The 17776-nt window shown below is 37.4% G+C and overlaps 2 protein-coding genes across 2 annotated transcripts in view; one reads left to right on the forward strand and one right to left on the reverse strand.

The window, feature by feature from the left end:
- Nucleotides 1-1219: 1219 nt before the first annotated feature.
- On the reverse strand, nucleotides 1220-6673 carry LOC127496286 (E3 ubiquitin-protein ligase RING2). Its single transcript, XM_051864111.1, has 7 exons — nucleotides 6560-6673; nucleotides 5641-5753; nucleotides 4830-4990; nucleotides 4327-4542; nucleotides 3447-3719; nucleotides 3153-3324; nucleotides 1220-2296 (listed from the first exon to the last, which is right to left on the reverse strand). The coding sequence occupies exons 2-7, from the start codon at nucleotides 5725-5727 to the stop codon at nucleotides 2195-2197; spliced, it is 1011 nt and encodes a 336-aa protein (XP_051720071.1). The 5' UTR covers nucleotides 5728-5753; nucleotides 6560-6673; the 3' UTR covers nucleotides 1220-2194.
- Nucleotides 6674-8305: 1632 nt separating this feature from the next.
- The window catches only part of LOC127496283 (protein Niban 1-like), a 29679-nt gene continuing 20208 nt past the window's right edge, over nucleotides 8306-17776 (forward strand). The window contains exon 1 of the mRNA XM_051864103.1: nucleotides 8306-8503. Coding sequence (XP_051720063.1) covers nucleotides 8449-8503 — 55 coding nt within the window. The 5' untranslated portion in view covers nucleotides 8306-8448. The remainder of the gene's footprint in view (nucleotides 8504-17776) is intronic.

Genomic DNA, 17776 nt, shown 5'->3' on the forward strand with positions numbered 1-17776 from the left:
AAAATTCTGTCATAGTTTACTCACCCTCATGTTGTTCCAAACTGGTATGACTTTTTCTCTTCTTTGAAACAAGACATTTTCATAAATACTATTTGGTGCCATTGTATGTGCACCAGAGTATGAACAAAATGAATTTATGAGCCTCGAGTTTCAAGACAGATGTGATGAATGGCTAAAGCAAGAGTGAGATTGTACAAACACTGACACAAGTCTGATTCCTCATAAAGCACACTGAATGAAAATGTACACAGCATCACAATTTAAAATGCAAGTAAACACAGCTTGTAAAGTGAGAGCAATTGTTTTTAATGTGTGATTATTATATTTATAATATATGAAGAAAATGAGAAACACAAAGAAAGAGATGCTGTTTGTTCCACAGCCATCCAGACACGAGGACTGGCAAAATGCATAGTATTTAAAAATGAAAAGCTGTATAAGCAGATGCCACATGCATCATGTGTTAGAAGAACATGCTGAGCCACATGGAAGAATACAGGACACCAGCCACTATGACCACGAGTCTCATATGTCTCCAATCCACTTTAGAGAGAAGAATGACAAGAAGAAGCCAAAAGAACAGCAGAAAATGCAGTCAAAATGGAGTGCCACATGACCTGAAGTGTAATATATGCAGCACTGACTCTCAGGAGCAGGATAGAGAAACAGATATATGACCATAAATCTGCTATTTCACTTCCTCTTAAACAAACAGTGCTATAGAGCATCATGTGATGAGACTAGACCATCACGATTAAATGTATATAAATACACTATAGACTTTTGTTTTTGAAAGAAGTCTCTTATGCTCACCAAGACTGCATTTATGTGATTAAATATGCTGTGAAATATTACAATTTAATATGTGCAGCTCATTTCCCTTATTTTTATTTTTGCCATAACATGAAAATAATTGTTTTATTGTATTGGCAAGAATTTGATTGGTTCATCCTTAATTGATATAATAGTTATGTGGGACACATCACCTTAATGGACAAATATTAGCAAACATTTTCTGCTTTTAAGTTAATCATTTGTTATTTGTATTGCGGTATGATTTTACACCATGGCAAATTCTTAATTTTTAAATTTAATCAATTGCCATAACCTTAAATGACCTGAGCACTAGCGTCATCTACTGGGGATGTGATGTTACTCCACTATACCGGAGAACCTCTTTAAAAAAAGCTGTTGAATGACACAAAGAGTGACACCAGCATTTGCATACATTTTTTTTTTTTATTATTTTCCAAACAAAGAACGCTGTATACATTTTTTCCCAAACAACAACATGAACTCAAATGTATGCCAAGGATGTCAAACTAAAAGTACTTCATGCTCTAAAAAGTTTTTCCATGTCTTGGATGAAGCGTCTATGAAATGGAACTATCAAAACCTGGGTCCAAATGTACAACTGTCAACTTATGTTTTTATGAAAGGGTACTGTAATAGCTGCAACAACGGTGTCAATATACAATTTCCAGGTAGTTATTCTATAAAGTGATGTAGTATGTACAATCCCCGAAACATCTGACGACCAACACAGTAGTACAGACCAGTGACATGACAGTGTCATGTGAACTAAGCCATCACATTGTACTGGTACACAGTGGCAAGATGCAGTCATGTTAGTGAACAAATGTTGCTGCTACAGGAGTGGTGTGTCAGAAAATGCACTTAAAATCTCTTACAGTTCTGCGAACGTCATTGGTCAAGTCTGATATTAAAGGACAGAGCCATTGGCTGTAAAAGCCACCTTCCGAGCCATGAAAAGCCAGTCTTTCATGAAGCACTCAGTATGATTTCCTCATGGTGTTACCGTCGCAATATCCATTTTGACTAAAATTTTGGTGTGTTAAAGGCAACGTCTGAGTCCTCTTGACTCAAAAAGGACTCAACATGTAACAATGAAATGATTGTGTCAACTGAAAGGGTGAGAAAAAAACAAAAATCCACACTGGTTTGACTTCCATGGCCCTCCCACCCCATTCCCAATGATCGACCCTGGTCTCGTTCCCATACAAAAAGACAATAAAAATACAAATCAAAGCAGCCACAGTTATTGAGGAGCCAGGGCTCCAGAGACTATTTTACTCCAGATGAGGAGGAACAGAGAAAAAAAAAAGAAAGAGAGAAGAGAGGATGAACCATCAGTCTGTCCCGGGTCAGCTTGGACCCTCGTGTCTCACAGGATTCATTTGTGCTCCTTTGTTGGGGCGAAGTACAACTCCATGGGCTTGTTGACTTTCCAGTACTTCTCGCTCACCAGCTCCAGGGAGAAGGAGCCGTTCAGGACCTGTGAGGAGAGAAGGGACACTGTCACACTGAAGAAATGTACGTATGACATGTTTATAAAAATAGGAGTACAATGGTATTCATAGTTTTCATGTGATGTATAGCCTGTATTAGTGTGCATCATCAATAAGGTATATACTGAATTTGATCTTTTAACATCAATGTCTTAGTACATTAAAGGCATAGTTCACCCAAAAATGAATTTCGTCATCATTTACTCACCCTCATGTTGTTCCAAACCTGTACAAGTTTCTTTCTTCTGTTGAACAGAAAAGATGATATTTTAAAGAATGTTTGTAACCAGACAGTTAACATCACCCATTAACTTCCATAGTATTTTTTTTTTTTTTACTATGGAAGTCAATGGGTGCCGTCAACTGTCTGGTTACCCACATTCTTTAAAATATCTTTAGTATTCAACAGAAGAAAGAAACTCGTACAGGTTTGGAACAACATGAGGTAAGTAATGACAAAAAATTCATTTTTGGGTGAACTATCCCTTTAAGCCACGAGAAGCATTTTTTACATGAAATATTGTGTTGGGTGCTGTATATGGATCACAAGCCTAAAACTTTTTTTTTGTTTTTTAAGAGGGGATCTAAATAGCTAAATAGCTTGAAACGGAAAATTGAAAGGGCTGTGCTACAGTTCTATGAAAGTTTTGCCCTCCAGGTCACATGACTGAAAACTATTAATTAACTGCATTAAAATTGAAATTGGTGTAACATCTAAGCAGCAGTATTAGATGATAATTGTTTATACTATCATAATATTTGTCAAAATAATCATAATATGATTGCTTGACCATATTGTGCAGTCCTAGATGTCTTTAGAAGTAGAAGCGGCACTAAACTCACTGTGAACTGGTTGTTCGCTGTAGGGATGTAGATGGTGTACTGTTTTTCACTGGCTGCCTCTACATTGATAGGGCTTCCTTCTCCGTTCTTGCGCATTTCCTCCAAAGCCAATCTGACGGCCAAGTATTTGGAGAGGTGGTCCACTGTGGCGTTCCCCGAAGTTTTAATGTACCTGGTAACAAATTCCACATTCAAGTTCAGACTAAATAAAATGAACAACAACAATAAATTATGGTTAAGCGAAACAAATTAACTGCATATATGTTGGCGAATAGATTAACAGAGATGGCCCACCTTGTCTGTGCGGCGTCTTCTTTCTCCATCAGCGTTGGGTGAGGGCGGAACACCAGCTCAATCTCGCTGGCCCCGTCCAGTGCCAGGTCTCCTCCTCCGTTTTCGGTGGCATTGTCCATATCCAGTCCCGAGTCGTCAGAAGTTTTGGTTCGTTTGATGCTGGGCCCGGCCTCTTGGTTACTGTGCACTGATGCATTGCTGCAGTGTGAGCTGTCCCCATTGTCCTCCGCCCCGCTGCCATTTTCTATCTGGTGCTTCTTCCCCCGCTGCAGTCTATAGCGCCCCAGGTGGTGGAAGTGGGAACACAATAACAAAAGCAGTCGAATTAAAAAAATTTTAAAAAAACGGCAAAATCAACAGAAGATGATCAAAGAAAGCTGTCTTAAGGCCTGTTCACACCAAGGACAATAACTATAACGATAAAGATATAGTTCTAAAAATCGAAGAGCAGTCCACACCACAACTATAACAATAACGTCACAGAGAAATTATATAGTTGGAATCACTTTTAGAATGATTTTGTTCCAGATGATGAATGATAAAAACAATGACAGCCAATCAGAATTCACCTAACTTTAAAGAGCTCGAGCATTTAAAGTGACAGGCGACAAAACTCAGCGCGCGCGCTTTGCATAAATAGAACGTTATCGTCCGCTGGTGTGGACGCTAATATAGTTATCGAGTTACAGAATCTGTTAACTGAAAAACATAATATTTAATATCCAGTCAAGTTACAACTGATTTCAGCACATAATGACAGTTAATAATATGTATGATAACACTAAAAACAGCAAGCTAAACCTTTATGTCATACTGAATTCACGAAAATAAATATGTTATTAGAAAAATGTTCCACATGGATGTATATCAGCCATCTAACCTGTTCATGGCCTGGATTTTTAGGCCCTCTTCAATACTATGGCTGAGCGCCTGCTGGTTGTTGTGCTTGCTGATGCGGGCCAACACTCTCTCCTGGTGGGCTTCGTACTCGTCTCTGCTGGGGTAGATCTTACTGATCAAGGCGTCAAAGTTGGGGTCTGGACGGAGGGAGCGCTTAGACACCAGCTTCTTCCTGCATGTTGGACACTCCTTATTCCTGTGAACCAGAGAAGATATGAAAATTACAAAGTGACAATGCAAATATACAGTTTAAAATCAGCATGAAACCATATTTCTCTTCCCTATTTTTCTCGAATGAAAAACAAAAAATTAGGGTTGGATTACGGGTTGGGTACCATTTGAATTTTAAGGATTCTGATACTTATCGATTCCTTATTTCGATTCCAATATGTGGTACTATCATGTATTATTTTACGTCACAAACAAAATGTACAGTATGATATAAATATGAATACATAAATCCTATGGGTAACACAAACCCACCCCGATCTGAGTGCAGTGATGATGCAGTCGGCACAGAAGCGGTGCAGGCACTCCTTGGTGGTCATGGTGTTCTTCAGCATGTCCAGACAGATAGGACACATAAGCTCACTGTGTAAGCTGCGTGGGGACACAGCGATCTCCAGACCATCCGTGATGGCCTCCTAGAGGAGCACAAAACCACAGAAGCAGAATTGAGGGTCTAAAACTAAACTACATATACCAAAACTGTTTCTCGAAGGGCTTTCATTAGCACATGGGTTTTTAATCTTTTGGGTGCCACGGACCACTATATGATAATCCTGATGTGAGGGATCCCAATCCTAAATTTTAAAAGACATCTATATTTTAAAAACACCCAAATTAAACGCTGAAAAATTAATATTACAAATCTAAAATTTGTTTCGATTGTTACTGTATATATTTTTCTACTCACTATAGCAATATACTGTTAATTGTATTGCTTTTTTAATTTAATGTATCATCACATTTTGATTAATCAATCAAAAATGTATATATTTATTTATCTAATTTAATCTATTTATTAACTAATATTTTTTTAATCATATTTTTTATTAATTAATTATTTTAATCTAATTTATATATTTACTATATTTTAGGTATTAGTTATTAAAACACTATATTATTATTATTATAACATTTTTTTTTTTTTTTGAGTTTTTCTCTAGACTTTTTTTCATGGACCCCGTTACTCCTATGTGGCCCCCAGTTTGAAAACCCATGCACTACCATACATTCAGAATCACGCTTGAGAAACCTAAATGTACAATAATTGGCATATGAATTTTCTTACCTGTGGAGTTCTCTGTAATTCATAGAGACTAAGCTCCCATGTCTTGCTGAGGGGTTGAACCCCATTCGTCTGGACCGTCTGTGTCATATTTATATACTGTGTCTCCTTCACCTCTGTGAAGAGAACATTACTGACATGATGATGTGCAGAAAATAATATGAAAATCTACTACATGATGCGATGAGATACAGAATCAAAACAAAACAATAATAGCATGTTTTATGTCAAAATTCATACACAAATATTTAGGACTTACTAAAAACCTCTTTAAGACAATGATCTAACAATTTTCAAACATCATTTTAGGACAAGGACAGCAAAGTCGTTTTTTTCATCATTATCATCTCTGACAACTGACATCTGAGGGATGTTATGGTCTGATGACGTTGGTTTAACCCGAAAGCTGGCGCGTGATTACGTCCGTTAAACTCTACTCATGTTTACTTCCATCATCAACTCTGCAGTTTTTTGTTTTGTTTTAGATCTTCATACTATAATAAACCATTAATCTGTCTAACCCTGCAGTCACAGAGCTAGCAGGCTAAAATTAGCTTCTGAAGGCACTTATAACTCTTTGTGTCACCGAATAGACAAAGCATCTTCCTGTACGTACAAAGTGTCTTTAGAATGACTGTGCCTGCTCTCCAGCAACGGATAGAACAAAAACAAAACAAAATAAACGGAAGAGAAAAAAATAAGGCGGAAAGGTTTTATCTCCTGCGCTGTCATGAAAACGTAGAGCTAACGGCTAACTCTCTCTGCTAATCCAGATGCTGTATTCACAAGCTCCATTAAATCAACTTTGAACTCAGTGTCGGCGAGATTGTGACATATAAAACCCTTTGCCCTAATAAAAACGTCAATATCGACAACTAGGAAAAAAATATTTCTGTTAAAACGGAGCTGTTTACATACTTACATTTCAATGTTGTGAACACTCTCTCTCCTGCCAGCGCGTTCTGCTAAGCTCAATATGGCGGATTCAGTGGGCCCAAATGAACTCTGGGAAATGTGGTATTTTTGAGTCAGAAAACTGAGTCAGTTTCGCAGCCATGCACCCACTTTAATAATGTGCAAAATGAAGACATGCAAGTACATTGTTTTTCTGTATAAGTTCAATTGCATAAACGACGCGTCTTATTCTGCCTTACACGTTAATATTTAGCCTATATGTATAATAATGTTTAAAGAAAATGGAAAAACTTGACTACAGTTTTTCTGTTCATGCTAGCACTTTCATGGACTAGCCACCTGTCCATTATAGTGAATATCATTATAAGGTAGAACAAAACTATGAAAGCCAATTTCCGCCACATAAGAAAAAGTAATCATGCTTTGGTAAATAATATAAAACAAATCACAAATATGAGATACTAAGTCATAATTATGAGATACTGGCAAGGTTTCACAGACAGGGTTTAGGCTAGATTAAGCCAGGATTGGGCATTAGTTTAAGGACATTTAAGTCTTAACGTTCTTTGGAAAAACATTACTGGTGTGCATCTTGAGACAAAACAATGGCACTGACTTATTTTAAGATATCCCAGTGCAAGTTGCTTTCAGTTAAACAGCTTAAAAATGCATTTTAGTCTAATGCACTGCAACTGAAGAAAACACATGCTAATAGAAAAAACACCAGCAAATTAAGAAAACATCTTCATCGGTTTGACGTGCTGCAAATGCACACAACGCATCTAAATAGCCTACAGATACGCGCGTTGAGCTTTGTGCTATTTGCAGCGCGTTTCTGTAGGCTATGTGGTTGCGTTGTGAGCATTTGCAGCACATATGTTGTCAGACTGTTGAAATTGTGTTTTCTTCAGTTTCAGCGAATTGAGCTCTCTCTGCACTAAGCCTTGTCTGTGAAACCGGGGGACTATGTCATGATTATGGCAATTTATCTCATATTTTTTTTATGACAAACAATGTTTTGATAATGATAATGATAAATTATGCATAATTTATCATTATCAAACCAATGTTTTTCTTCTTATGTGGTGGAAATGGGCTTCTATACACAAAACATATTGCAAAAAACCATAGAGATTAAATATTTCAGTAGCATTTTTTTGTGCGTAAACCTAGAAAAGTAACTGCAAACTGTGCCTCTAGGGGGGAGTAGAGTAATAACATAGCATAGCCTACGCTTTTTTGGATAACCTGTAAACTTTTTTTTTTTTTTTTTTTAAGAGGATTCATTGTGCTAACAATACACAAATTGCATGTGTAAATCTTAATGCACATTTTGCACTTCTTTTTTAATTGGGAGTAATTTCAACTAGAGGACGCACCATTAACATTTATTTTCTTCGTTTTATACTTTGTAGACGGTCCCTAGACACAGAATAATCGAGGCTGATTAAAAGAATATAAACTGCGATGTAAGTTCTATTCTACGTTCTAATACTATTCAAATGAAACAATGTTTATGCCATATCTTGCCAAACCGATAACCCATTGATGTTTTGAAGTTTTTTCCAAAATATCTTTTACGCGGTAAAATACAAAGTTGTTACATAAAAATTAATTGTAAATACATTAATAAACAAACAAAACAGTATAACGTTAAATGCTCTATAATGCTCTATGCTCCTTAAAAATAACTAAAATATTGTTCGGATGTTGACAGAGTTGAGAGGATAAGCGGGCGGCGCTGCCACTGCAGTTTGAGGAAGTTTGAGATGCTTGAGTCACAGTTTATTTGCGATCGTCATTATCTGACAGTCAAAATAGCCGCTGCGCTTTAGAACAGAATCGGACTAACGGGAAAAAGCCTCCGCTCGGGACCGGGACAAGCCACACTGCACAATGGGAGCATCCTCATCCAGTCTGTTGGACGAGAGTAAAATAAGCTACATTCGAGGTAAACAGATTTCCATGTGTAGCCTATAGTATTCGAAAGTTTATAGCCTACATAACGGCTGTAGCTTTCTTATGTTTAAACTTGAGATTTATTATCACAATTGAATGGGACTTTCTCTCGTGTACTCTTTATTTATCCGTGTTCTATTGTTTTAAATTAAAATTCAGCGTCTTACCACCAAATCATTATTTCATTATATTAGTTATTGTAGGCAACTGAAATCCAAGAATAACTTTACTAAAACACATCAGACATGCATGTAGTGCAGGAAATGTCATCAGTTTCATACAGAGAGCACAACCTACCACACGCCCACCACACCTTTAACCCCACCTATCAACAGTTACCCCGCAACTAATGTCATGCAATAGCTCAGTTTAATTATCTATGTCACATACATAAATTCCGAGTAATGAACCTTGAGAAAGAGTGCTGTTGTTCTGAATATCTGCTTGTTTTTGATTTGACTCTAAGTGCAAACTTAGCCTAACTTTAGTAACATAGACACATTTATTGTCTTTAGCTATGTGTACCTACACGTAGGCTTCTTGTGTACATACATGTTTTAACATTATACTTATATTTAAAAAATGAAATTACATCTGCAATTAATTTCTGTAATGACCCTTTCCTTGAACCTTAACCCACCACGAAACATGCTTACCCGTATCCCACTTCAATAGCAGCAAAACTCTTTTGCAATATACAAAATGAATGCAATATGCACAAAACCATTTTTTTGACGTAAGCTCATAGTAGTTTAATACACCTAATATAAAGAAGCACCATAACTTAAAATGTATGTAACATGGAGACTCTAATTTACAGATTAATTTATGCATTCCACAGTTCTTTTGCAGCGCTCTCAGAATCGCTGATGTACTGTCTTTGTGAATGCACTGAAGTGTGTATGTGATTTCAATGGAATGTCACACATTCTGAGCGCATATACTGCAGAGAATGGGTTTCCTTCCCCTGATGGGGAGCACAGCTGTTTCTCCATAATGGGGATTGTTTTGCTCTTATTTCATCTGGCCAGCAGTGAGCAGGAAGTATTGGACCAGAGTGGAAACTCATTCCAACATTCACTTCTCTTTATTGTTCAGTCTTTTCAACTGAATATTTACCCCCATTTGTTTGCTGACTTAAAGTAATGCCAATGCTGAATAAAAAGGTTGTGTTGCCTAAATTCTGCATAAGTTAAGGTACTTGCATGTGGGCTTCAGTTTATAAGAAAAGTGTAATTTAATAAACTGCACATTATAGAAATTATAATGTCCCCAGTTGCAGTGATATTAAAGACACCTAATACAGCTGGACAGATAAGTTTACTATGATCAAAGCAGAATGAAACACTATTTATAATAGCTGACATAGTGACATCACATTCATGAGGTTCAGCTGGTAATCTATTAGCAGAATAGGAGTTTAGGTTATAAACTGAAACAGAAAGGGCTTCAGTCTTGGAGTGAATACCGCCCTTGTGCTCCAAAAACTCAAGTTATTTGCCACGTCCTCTTGGCTTTTTTTTTTGGGTCCTGGCATGTATTTGCTCAGTGCTGTCCAATGTATACACATGCAGGTTAAATGAGGACTCAGATCACTTCAGGGGTTTATGCTGTCGTTAGAACGCTGCATGTTTGATTACATTTGTTTTCTGTCCCATCACAGTTATTTACTTGCCATTAAACAGTCATCATGTAGATGAAAACATAAAGAATAGGCATAAAACAGTATAAGGGTGTGGGCTGACGTAACAGATGGTAAAAATCAAAACACCAGCATATAAAAGCTGCACAGAATGTGTCCTTAATTATGATGCGCTATTCACCACTCCCTCCTCCACTAAACTCCTAAATGATGTCATGGGTTTTTGGCACTAGGATTGATTTAGCTGAGAGGGGCTTGATGTGCTCTGGACTCTCCTTCATATGCTATAAAGTGACCCATATGTTGCTGTTTAGCACAACTGTGAAAGCCAAAAATGTATCATGTTTTGTTTAGCTTGTTTGTTACCTAAATGGTAAGACTTTACAATAAGCTTCCATTAGTTAACGTTAGTTAATGCATCAACTTGTCATTGTTAATGTTATCTCAGGTCCATTAAATAGTATTAACAGATAGAACTTTTGATTTTAATAAATATTGAAAATAATATTAACTAAGATTAATAAATGCTTCAGAATGTTATGTTCTAATGTTAATTAATGTTAACAAATGGATATTGTAAAGTGTTAACCAAAAAAGAAAAGCATACACTGTTTTTAGCATGTAAATGCATGCATACAGTAATGATTAGTGCTTTCTGCAGGTGTGTAATTATGTACTTCCAATCAATGCATAATTTTAATATAAAATATGACTGACGGGTAATTATATATAATTATCATCAGTCATTGTGTCCGTCTTGTATTTAAACTCCCTGATATGATCAGTCCCTTGTCATTTCTCGTATATGACTTATGTTGTTTGTGTTGGATTGTTTTCTCCAGAAATCTCCTGCATATTTGTTTAGTTTATTAATTAAGATTTATTTTGGATTCTCCTTCATCCTCATGCTATCACGGCCACCGTTACACCTTTAGAATGACATCCCATAATAAAGTCAATTTATTAGTCACATAAAAAGATTAAGCACACACAGTACTACTATTTTTTAAAATGGAGAGTGTTTGTGAACTGTTGACCATTTAAATCTCCTGCATTTGAAATCACCAGTTTAATAGATGAAATAATGCTGATGAGATGCTGTTGGAATCCAGTTTGTGTTGCTGTTTAGTCTTCACATTATTAATCCACATATATCATGCTGTATAATGACGGCACTTCTTTAAGTGTATCTTGTGTTCTGTTGGTCTCAGCGTAGTTTTAATACCACCATATTCTGTGCCCACTGAGGTATGATGGCACCTTGCCGAGGTGTGTTTTTCAGCTTTCTCTAAAAGGAATCAGATTACACAATCATTCTCTGTTCTTCAGCTGTTACTTGTCCTCTTGCCTTTTTAATGCCAGCAACTAGCATTAGTAGATAATTGTGCAAATCTACAATCTGGATCCACTTTCCTAATGCAGTTGTTTGAGTGCTTGAAGGAACCAACTGAGCTTCACATCAGATGTCCTTTGCCACTTACTCCGAGCCCTTCATTTAAATTTGCAGTGGGGCTCTAGGGGGAATGGTCATATTTCACACTGTCCTTTACTCACCATATGGGAGGAAGATGTGTAGGGAATTCTTTGACAGAAACATTCATATTTCACCCGTTCCATATGGTGAGGTATAACATTTTTCAGCATTTCCCATTTGATTACAATTGTGTCCAAACACCTTGAAGAAATGCAGATTGCCTTATCGCAATCTCTATAGAACACATTCCTACCACATACTGCAGAACATTCCTCACAAATTAAGTATAGAAATGTACAAGAATCGTTCAATTTAAAGAAAATAAATAGGGTCCACCAATGAAAACTTGCCACCATGGTGATTTTCAAAATGTTGCTATGTGGTTACTAATGGGTGTTGCAAGGTGGTTGATAGGTGGTTTTTCAAAATATTGTTATGCTTTTACTTGACAGTTTGCGGGTGATTTCTAGGGTATTGCTAAGTGGTGGCTAGGAATTTATATATAGTTTTTAGGTGGTATTCTTTTAAGGTATTCTAGGTGGTTTTTAGTTTCTAGGTGGGCTGTTGGAGCCTATACTATGGTGTTTATGTGTTTTTTAGGGTGTTCATGGTGTTAACTAGGGAATTGCTAGGGTGTTCCATCCATCCATAATCATCCATCCATTCATCCATCCATCCATCCGTAGAGTCGTAGGGCTGCTGGAGCCTATGCTATGGTGTTTGTGTTTTTTAGGGTTTTCAGGGTGTTAACTAGGGCATTGCTAGGGTGTTCCATCCATCCATCCATCCATCCAAACTGTTTATTCTCTGTAGGGTCACAGGACTGCTGGAGCCTTTGATATGGTGTTTATGTGTTTTTTTAGGGTGTTTAGGGTGTTAACTAGGGCATTGCTAGGATGTTCCATCCATCCATCCATCCAAATCGTTTATCCTCTGTAGGGTTGCAGGGCTGCTGGAGCCTGTGCTATGGTGTTCTATGTTTTTTAGGGTGTTCAAGGTATTGCTAAGGGGCCATGATATATGCTAAAGTGTTGTAGGTGATTGCTAAAGGTTTTCTGGGTGGTTATTGTTCCAAGACAAAAGAGCCCACCTAAGTCTTTAACGGCATTCTTGCTCAAGTCTTTCCTTCAATGTAAATCTAAAAGATTTTTCCCCTCTGTTTATAGTCTGCCATGCAGGTGAAAATCATAAATTTAATTGCTTAGAAACATAATAGCACACCTCTTCTCAACAAGTCAAACATTTTGAGGTATCATTCATATGCAGAAACGGTGTTGGGCAAGACGTTAAGAGGTTTTGAAAAGAACGTCTCTGGTGTGTTTCTGCTGTTGGGAGGAGTATTAGTCAGTGAATCAGTTTGATTCTGAAAGGAGGAATGGTTCTGAAACCTCCAGTGGAAAACAGCTCAAAAGCCTTACTCTGACCCACACCCTCATAGATTAATTTCATGATTAGTCACACACTGACATACACACTAAAACAAATCTGCTACATGTGTCACTCTATCACACCTTCATCTTCACCTTCACACCTTCATTTCACTGTGGCCTCAGACTTGTCTTACTGAGTGACCAGCTTGCCACATTACAGTTTGGATTCAAAACTATAAAGGACTGAAACAACCTCCTCATAAGCCCACACTGACAGAATAATATAGCTCCTCCAAGAACTTCTCACTTTTGCTGAACCACACACTATTTTTCAGTTTGGACTGGGGGGACAGTGGAGAGCTGTCTCCCTTTTTGGGCGTTTCATGCTTCAGATCTCTTCTGCAGGCCAAGAGGTGATGGGAAAAGCAGGCTCTCTGCTGGTCATCCAAACCACTGGACTTATAACTCTGCTCTGATACTTTTAAACATCAACAAGAGTTAGACAAGTGGTGTGTAATATGCTGTAAAACAAGACAATAAAGTGTAATTAGTTGGCTCTCTAAAATTGTATTGCGAGCTATTTGGGCTGCATGCTCACTTTTGAAAATAAAGGTTCCAAAAGGGGGTTTTCACAGCGATGCCATGTTGGGTTCCCCAATGAACCTTTCAGTGGTCCGTTCTTAAAAGAACCATTTTATATATATGCAATAACTTTTTTTTCACTATTTTGCAATGGAAAGGTTCAATGGATGTTAAAGGTTCTTCATGGAACCATCAATGCCAATATAGAACCTTTTGTTTTTATGAGTTGTAGAAATATTTCCTACACCTTTTAAGCCATTTTAGGTACTTAAAACTATATTTTCAGCTGTCAGAGAAACTGGTTCTGCCAAAACGTTGTTGCACGGCACTGAGAAAGCAGCAGTTCAATGCAAACACTCAGTTTGCTTAAAAATTCTGCATATTACTGTCATTTTTATCTGTTGGTTGTTCTGCTACATAAATGTCATGTATTGGCAGCATCTCAGGCTGTCAGCTAAATGTAGGACATTTTGAAATATGTCCATAAAGAAAAACTTTTTCCAGTCCCACTGTGACATCTGTAGATAGAGAATGGAAAGTGCTATTCTTTCCATTTTCAGTTTCAGATGGTAGTTTAAATCATTGGCCGCATCTGAGGTGTAACGTTTGTGCTGAACCTTTTGCTTGATTTTACAGCTGCCTCGGAAGTTAGCTGCGCTTGTGTTGCAGGAAATGACTTCACTTCACACATAACAAATATGACATAGATGCTTAATTTGACACTCTAAAAAAATGCTGGGTTAAAAACAACCCAAGTAGGGTTGAAAATGGACAAACCCAGCGACTGGGTTGTTTTAACTCAGTGGTTGGGTTGAATGTTTGCCCAACGTGCTGGGCAGTTTTATTTAACCCAACTATTGTATAAAAATTACTATATGACTGGCTTAAAATGAACCCAAAATAGGCTAAAAATCAGACACATAATTACTAGAGGCAACAATAATAATCAAAAGGTGAACATTTTTTAATAAGCACTTTAGTAAATGTTTGTTGTTGAATTATTATTCATTAAACTTAATAATAAATGTTAATTTCCAACAATTTAGGTTCATTTTAAACAACCAATACAGTAATTTTTTTTTTTTTTTTTTTTTTAAATAGTTAAATAAAACTACCCAGCAGTTTGGGCAAATATTTAACCCAACCACTGGGTTAAAACAACCCAATTGCTGTGTTTGTCCATTTTCAACCCAACTTGGGTTGTTTTTAAGCCAGCGTTTTTTAGAGTGTACATTTCGACTTCGTTAGAAAATAATTGTGCAACCAAAAGCAGTGTATGCAATGCAATGAGATGCATGATTGTGTGCTTGATATACTGTTTCAGACCAAAGTTTTTGTTGTCCAGAAGATATTTGACATAAGGGTGGGTAACAATTGCCTTTATTCTCCCTGCTCTTTCCTGCATCAAAGGAACACACATATGTAGGGCAAAGGATAAGGGACATATAAAACAACAAAACTGAAGTCCCAGACACTATCCTCTGTCAGGATATCATGATATGTGGAGAAACTGGATGGGGGCTATTTAAAAACCTGTTTGTGTGTGGAGAGATGAAGGGAAGTTTAAGACTTAAGTTATAGTACAGATGTGCACATAGCCATTTTGCTGTCTGCAAAACAGTTGAGAAGACACTCTGTATTTATGAATCGACACGGGAGACCCACAGATCTGCTTAACTCATCATTGGACATAATACATTTCACATTCTGTTTATCATTGACCATCTGCCCCCTTATCTGTTGTTTGTCTGTTTATATGTTGACATTAAGAAATATAGTTTGGGGTCATTGAGTTTTTTTTTTCTGAAAGAAATTAATACTTTTATTCAGCAAGGATATTAAATTAATAAAAAAAGAGAGACATTGATAATGTTACAAAATATTTCTATTTCAAATAAATGCCATTCTGTTTAACTTTCTATTAATCAAAAAATCCTAAAACAAACAAACAAACAAACAAACAAAAAAACCCTAACCCTAATGTTGTTTCCACAAAAATATTAAGCAGCTCTCTTTTCAGCATTAATAATGATAAGAAATGGTTTTTGAGTAGCAAATCAGCATATAAGAATGATTTCAGAAGGATCATGTGACACTGAAGACTGGAGTAATGATGCTAAAAATTCATCACAGGAATAAATTACATTTTAATATATATTCAAATAGAAAACAGTTCTTTTAGATTATAATAATATTTCACAATATAACTGTTTTTACTGTATTGTTGATCAAATAAATGCAGCCTTGGTGAACATAAGAGACTTTCAAAAATATTAAAAAATCTTACCAACCCTAAACTTTTGAACAGTAGTGTATACTTATAAATATATATAAACCTCAATACATATTTTAGCTTTTTCTCTCTGTTTCCTTGGCAGTTGAGGATTTACAGTATCTCACAGAAGTGAGTACACCCCTCACAATTTTGTATATATTTTATTATCTTTTCATGTGACAACACTGAAGAAATGACACTTTGCTACAATGTAAAGTAGTGAGTGTACAGCTTGTATAACAGTGTAAATTTGCTGTCCCCTCAAAATAACTCAACACACAGCCATTAATGTCTAAACCGCTGGCCACAAAAGTGAGTACACCCCTAAGTGAAAATGTCCAAATTGGGCCCAAAGTGTCAATATTTTTTGTGGCCACCATTATTTTCCAGCACTGCCTTAACCCTCTTGGGCATGGAGTTCACCAGAGCTGCACAGGTTGCCACTGGAGTCCTCTTCCACTCCTCCATGACGACATCACAGAGCTGGTGGATGTTAGAGACCTTGCGCTCCTCCACCTTCCATTAGGGTTTAGGTCTGGAGACATGCTTGGCCAGCCCATCACCTTTACCTTCAGCTTCTTTAGCAAGGCAGTGGTTGTCTTGGAGGTGTGTTTGGGGTCATTATCATGTTGGAATACTGCCCTGCGGCCCAGTCTCTGAAGGGAGGGGATCATGCTCTGCTTCAGTATGTCACAGTACATGTTGGCATTCATGGTTCCCTCAATGAACTGTGACCCACCACCATGCTTGACTGTAGGCAAGACACACTTGTCTTTGTACTCCTCACCTGGTTGCCGCCACACACGCTTGACACCATCTGAACCAAATAAGTTTATCTTGGTCTCATCAGACCACAGGACATGGTTCCTTAGTCTGCTTGTCTTCAGCAAACTGTTTGCAGGCTTTCTTGTGCATCATCTTTAGAAGAGGCTTCCTTCTGGGACGGCAGCCACGCAGACCAATTTGATGCAGTGTGGGGCGTATGGTCTGAGCACTGACAGGCTGACCCCCCACCCCTTCAACCTCTGCAGCAATGCTGGCAGCACTCATACGTCTATTTCCCAAACACAACCTCTGGATATGACGCTGAGCACATGCACTCAACTTCTTTGGTCGACCATGGCGAGGCCTGTTCTAATTGTGGAGAGAAAATGGCTAATTGGGCCCAATTTGGACATTTTCACTCACTTTTGTGGCCAGCGGTTTAGGCATTAATGGCTGTGTGTTGAGTTATTTTGAGGGGACAGCAAATTTACACTGTTATACAAGCTGTACACTCACTACTTTACATTGTAGCAAAGTGTCATTTGTTGTCACATGAAAAGATAAAATAAAATATTTACAAAAATGTGAGGGGTGTACTCACTTCTATGAGATACTGTATCTGCATCAATACATCCTGCAATTACATAAGGCCTGTAATAGCACTGATTATATTTAATTACACCAATTACCAAGAAAGGCCCACTGCCATATAGAGATTCCATCATCACTAGTAGCTGTTTGAAATCTCAGTCCAGTAGCAGTCAGATGAAAAGATGCCGAGGACAAACATAAACATTGTGTGTATTCAAAGATGTGTGGTAGATTTGTGTAGTAGATTTGTCATTTGAATGCACTTTTACTCTCTTGTACCTCTTCATGTTTCAAAACTGTGGAAGATTCAGTGAATCTAGACAGTGTGGTACAATATCAAAATGACAAGTGCATTGGTGCAGCGCTATTAGTACTGAGTCTGACTGTACAATGGTACAGTACATGGTTAGAGAGGTATTGTGGTATGTTGTTTTATAGCTTCTGTGTCTTTTAGAAAGTGAAATTTGCTGAGTTGTCCAGGATTTACAACGGCCATGCTCTTAGCACAAGTGTGTGTGTGTGTGTGTGTGTGTGTGTGTGTGTGTGTGTGTGTGTATTTGTGGTGT

Source organism: Ctenopharyngodon idella, chromosome 15 (genome assembly GCF_019924925.1).
Source record: "Ctenopharyngodon idella isolate HZGC_01 chromosome 15, HZGC01, whole genome shotgun sequence".
Taxonomy (NCBI): domain Eukaryota; kingdom Metazoa; phylum Chordata; class Actinopteri; order Cypriniformes; family Xenocyprididae; genus Ctenopharyngodon; species Ctenopharyngodon idella.